The following is a 5,882-nucleotide window of genomic DNA, read 5'->3' as shown; positions in this document are numbered from 1 at the left end:
ATTTAGAATGAAAAAGAGTTTAAAATAAAAAGTCCGTAATAGTTTCACTTCCTAATAAGAACAAATACTATTTCTCTTTTACTTCCTGATTTTGATAGACCCACACAACACAAGGTGCAATATATTTAAATACACTCTAGCAGCAAAAATAAATAAAAAAATAAATAAATAAAAATAAATTAAAAAACCGTTAAAAAAGCTTAGTAATCAGATTCGCCAAATAGAACCAATCGTCAAAAACCTTTATTGTTGGAATTATTTATCACATAACAAGTTGCAAAATTGCTTTGAACAACGGCTCAGTGGTTGTGTATTTTAAATGTTCAACTTACGTCTTTTAAATTCCTTTACCATTTCAGGTGTATCTCATTTCGACATGAGTAACGGGGATGGGCGTTAAGTTGAGGGAGAGTCCACAGGTCAAGATTTCTCGGATAACGACTCGGTTCACGGACAAAACCTACGCACGGAATTCCCTGACCCTGGGAATGTCAAACTTTGTCGACGATATTCGGTTGATGAAAAGTGATCAACGACATTTTATTGTTGATTGTGTCATTGTCATCGACGACGACATTTGACTTTGAAATCATAAGTGAAAAAAAAAGTATTTTTTAGAATTTCTGTAGAACTTTCCCCTTATATATTTATTATATTTTAGTAGTTCTTAAGCTATTTACATTTATCTGATTCTGACATAGAGCTAATAAAAACTGAAAAGTAATTATCTGTCAATAAAAGAAAAATAATAAAATCCAAAACCACCAACACCATTAACAACAAAATTCAGGAATCCTGAAATGGTTACTCCTCAAGAGCTAATGTATTTGAATGAGGCTGATAATCGCAGAGGGATTGACGAATTTGGATCTGGGTTTGTTGGACACCAACAGACACACAACTCCTCTTTCAATGATACACCCTTTGAACCAACAGGCAGTGACAACTTTTCAGATCAAATTCAGCCACGTGACATGGGCAGAGACATCGCCAAAGAGTATGGTATAAACATCAGTCAACCGAAATATCAACAGTTTGCAATCAAAGATGTTCGTCTCAAAACTTTTCAGAGCTGGCCGATGAGCTGCAGTCAAAGACCTGAAGATCTAGCAGAGGCCGGATTCTTTTATTCGGGTAATTGATGATTCACATACATGTATCTTTTGTTTAATATAAAACATTAAAAATGAGGACAATTCATACAATCAGACAATTCATACAATCCGTAGTTCCGAAATAGACACAGATATCACGGATTTATTTTGCTTCAAAAAATATTTTTTGAATAATTGTAATGAGGGGCATTAAGTTTTTTTTAAAGTTTATTTTAGAAAGAATGATATTAATGGAAAGTTTTCTTTTTTCTAGGAAATTCGGACGCCGTGTTCTGTTTTTATTGTGGACAAGGTCTCAAAGACTGGGAGGACGAGGACACACCCTGGGGTGAGCATGCGCGCTGGTCCTCCGAATGCCCTTATCTCCTCAATACAAAGGGAAGAGACTTCATTCGATTAGAGCTGCTACGTGATACTGATCCCGTTCAGGTAAAATGTCCTTTCTAAATTTTGAATTGAAATCAATACATACTAATATTTTTGTTAAATGCAGTCGATGCTAGTGCACTTCTTAATGAAGTCTCATAATGTGTATTGTGTTTGTGTGTGTGTGAAATCCTGATTCATTTTTAAAATTTTCATTATATATTCTCTTCGTTGCACAGTATATTGCCGAGAAAACGCAAGCTATACAAGTGACGGAAAATCGGCCAGCTGTCAAGAGTAAGAAATTAACAGTTTTATCATCATACTCTCAATAATTAAAGATTAATTACTGATATCAGATATATGGTAGATAGATGGGTGAACGAATTCGAAGACCAACAGATTTTGTAAAACAATGTTGGAATCTCTAAAGAAATGATGAGAAAATGCAATGTATCAGGAAATCTGTTACTTTAGTACAGGTATGGCTCAATGTTTTGAGAGAATATAAAAGAATATAGACATTGATTATTAAAGTTAATCATGTAAGAGTTAAAAATTCATTCAGATCGTAGCCAAATATACAAAATATATGATTTTTGAATAAACAGGGTGGTCACCAGTTCTAAGATATTATTCGACCCTCTTCCTAATTTATTGATGTATTCAGTATATTAGCCAGATCACAACTAAAACAGTAATTAACTAATCAACCATTTAAGATTATATTAAATATATTTTATAGAAACCCCACAATAAGCTTCGACAGAATTAAATCTTATTTAATCTTGAAAAAAAAAATATTTTAAGAAAAATCTTACTGATCATTGGCAACTTCCTTCTAAACTTCCATTCATTGTTGCTTTTCGTAGGTTCTGAGAATGATACTTGGAATAATCCTGCAGTAGAAAGTTTACTTCAGAATGGATACGGGAAGGAAATGGTTCATAAAGCCATCTTATGGTTTCGTAAGGAGAAAGGGGGTAATTGCAAATCGAACTCTTTATATGCGTTCGACGTAAATAAACTTGATCTTTGTTTCTTAAGACTGTATTTAATATTTGGATTCATAACTTTATAAATTATTACATACAATTTATTGAAGGAAGAATTTACAGGCAAAAAACAGTAGACTATTTTTCTTAGAAAAAAGTTGCATCTAGAGACAAAGACTTGCCACATTTGAACACTAAATCCCTTTTCAGAACAAATATTATAATATTTCTCCATAATGTTCGCAAGTAATTTGAATTAAGACTTATGTATAAATTATTATTTCCGCAGAAAATGCGCCTTTATCGGCAGCAGAACTTCTCAACATAATTTTTGACTTTGAGGAGGGGACTGTCGTTTTCGATGATGTTGAAAAGAAAGGTTTGTGATTTTATACCATTCCGATTAGTTTCCTCACATAAAAAAGTGTGAAATAATTTATATAAATGAAAACAAAATATATTAATAGAAGCTGAGCTTCAGAGGGATTTGATTCGAAAAGAGAACGAGGAGTTGCGGAAGTCAACCTATTGCCGGAAGTGTTCCACACGTCTCGTTTCCGTGGTGTTTCTGCCCTGTGGACATCTCTGCACATGCACCGACTGTGCACCATCAGTCAAGAATTGTTTGATGTGTAACGTTTTTATAAAAGGCACCATACGCACCTACCTGGTGTAATAAAATTTATTTAGCAGGGATTCGAAATGATAAATAGTAATAATTTAGGACCTGAGGATTCCATTTGATAAAATTACATGTAATAACCCAAGTTTGTTCAAGTACTGTACCAACATCTGGATTTCTCTTGTAATATTGAGATAAAACAAATTCCTGTGACAAATACTTGTACATGTGTATCAACTTTTATTATACTCAGCTGTATACGTAAAAATTAACAGATGGTGGAGACCATACACATAAATAAAAGGTTTTATTTGTCTCTGAAGTGACGGAGGAAATGGAATTCATGTTTTGACAGCTACATGTAATTTTACTTTTTTAAGGATTGTTACCGTAACATATATTGTTACAGGAAAGGGATTTCTTTATGTCAGACGCATGTATCAAATGTATATGTTTAATTTTACTTCAAAGGATGTCCAAGTGTGTGGGTAGGGTTTTTTAACACTTCAACTGCATAAAAGGAGTTGCTTGCTTTACTTTTAAAATGTACTAATTTCACTTTAAATGGTTAAAACTAGAGAATTCAGATATTTAGAGGGTTTGCTACTTTGTGTGTTTCATCGTTAAAAGTTATCTGATTAGTTTTACAACATTAATTTTGTACTATTCTCTTTAAGCATATTCTACAATAATTTTTGTTGAATTTTTTCAGTTATCGGTTATATTCTCACACAATACAGTTAAATATAAATGTTTTTAAAAATGTAGGTACTTTAATATAATCACTTTTTACTGTGATATTAATATCTTTGTACTTTTTGTCAAGATTCTTTATGTACATAAAGCCAAATCAATTTCCCTTCAGACAGAAGTTTTTTTACTCTACTTTGAGTTGTTTTAATTAAATTCTATGCTTACAGTATGTCTTCGATTGTATTTTCTAATAGATGTTGATGAACTGAAGCCTTCAGATATGGCCCTCTTTTGTCTCTCTCTCTCTCTCTCTCTCTCTCTCTCTCTAACACACACAACAACAACGCTGCTCTATCAGAATCAAGAGCCTTGTTTCTTTTTGTAAAACAATTCTTTGTTAATTCTTGTTACACATAGTTGCTGATATTTGTAGAAAATCAAATGTCTCAAAGAATATCTTTCATAAATTTGTAACATCTACTTCTTTAACTGTTTGCAAATATAATTGTCTTCGCTTATAAATGATAAATATACATACTGAATTTAAAAAAAAAATCACAAAAAATAAATTAACATTTTTTGTATCCCCCCCCCCCCCACTGGGAATTTTGTCAAAAATATTTTCTAAAAGTTGAATTATTATATACAGATTTATCACACTCTTTAAGTAAAGACTCTAAGTGATATATAATAAAATTCTTTTTAAAATCATTCAATTCTCTACAGGTGATAAATAAATGTAAAATGTCCTCATGTTGAAGAATACAAAGCAAATGGATATCCGAATCTTCTTTCCAATTTTGATTAATTTTTCGTATGTAAAAATGACATTGTGAAAAATTTGAAAGACTAATTGTTTAAATCAGGTGGTTTATTTGTTTCACATAGGAACACTATTTTTTCTAACTGTTCATCTTTCGTTATGTGAGGTATTCTTCTCAGATATTGATTTTAAACTGGCGTTTGGTACAATTTTTGGATAAGCATTTATAAAACAAATATTCAAGTACAAGTTTAAAAAAAAATATATTCAGTTTTTTAACTGTATCAAAAAATCTGGAATTAAACAGTCTCTGTTGATTTAGGTTCACGAACAAAAATCGTTTATTTTGGTAAAAATAAGACAACAGAAAAAATGGAACTTAAAGAGAAAAAAAAATTTCAAACAAAGGCTTAACTTATGAAGACAAAGAATGCTATCAGCAAACTAAATAAATGTTTCATAACATCTGCTTCCCCACCCAATGCTTTTCTATACAAATCAAAAATTCTGAATATTTCAAAAATTGATTTTTTTTCACGCACTGTCAAAGTGATGTCTTAAGCATGTTGGAACACCAATGCTGTTTTCTCAACCTTCGACATTTGAATACCTTGATCAATGGAATTGATTTCATAGTACAACTCAAAGGTTCTGAAGCTAGATAAAACAAACAAAAACGCTGATAATGAACAACCTTGTCTGACAGAATTCTTAATTGGAAAATATTTTGTTTAAAACCCATTACTCTTTATGCTACTTATTTCTATCTGTATAAAAAAATACGAATCCATATCTTAAAAAAAAATAGTCCTAAACCAAAAACATCTTGTAAATACTCACGACTTGCTCTGTCAAATGCTTTCTCTTGATCAATTTTAATCTAATCCATACAAATTATACCACTTATGCTTGCCAGTGTATCTGTATATCTTTTCCAATAATACAACAGGTCTGAAACTCAGACCTTATATTTGATAATACATTTTTAAAACTATTTGACATCACCCTTGCAGTAATTTTGTAATGAACATTCAATAGACATATACAACCTCTTATCACCTTTTTTCTTATACAAACTGTCCTTGCTGAAATATACTTTATTTTTTGCAAATAGAATATACAATATAGTCATGTTGTATATTTTATTTGCTAAAAAAGTATGTCAGGGATGACGAAAACCACTATCCGATTCATTTGCTCACAGTTCTTTGGATCTTAAAATTGCATCTTTATATTTTTTGTTTTCAATTTCGGAAAGTTCATCTTCTAGAGTCTCAAATTTTGCAATGTCAACAGAAATACCTTTTTTTTTTTTACATTCTCTTATA

At 31.1% G+C, this 5,882-nt stretch overlaps 1 protein-coding gene across 1 annotated transcript; it reads left to right on the top strand.

Annotated features, from left to right (window-relative positions):
* The first annotated feature begins 358 nt into the window (after positions 1-358).
* LOC133185572 (baculoviral IAP repeat-containing protein 2-like) lies at positions 359-4,017 on the top strand. Its single transcript, XM_061320870.1, has 6 exons — positions 359-1,134; positions 1,369-1,544; positions 1,721-1,778; positions 2,354-2,464; positions 2,766-2,855; positions 2,944-4,017. The coding sequence occupies exons 1-6, from the start codon at positions 801-803 to the stop codon at positions 3,150-3,152; spliced, it is 978 nt and encodes a 325-aa protein (XP_061176854.1). The 5' UTR covers positions 359-800; the 3' UTR covers positions 3,153-4,017.
* Positions 4,018-5,882: the final 1,865 nt, after the last annotated feature.

This window comes from Saccostrea echinata, unplaced genomic scaffold, assembly GCF_033153115.1.
Source record: "Saccostrea echinata isolate AGI-Se365-2 ecotype Australia unplaced genomic scaffold, CSIRO_AGI_Sech_v1 ptg000012l, whole genome shotgun sequence".
NCBI lineage: Eukaryota > Metazoa > Mollusca > Bivalvia > Ostreida > Ostreidae > Saccostrea > Saccostrea echinata.
The sequence above is the reverse complement of the archived record's forward strand: the minus strand, read 5'-3'. Positions and strand labels throughout refer to the sequence as shown.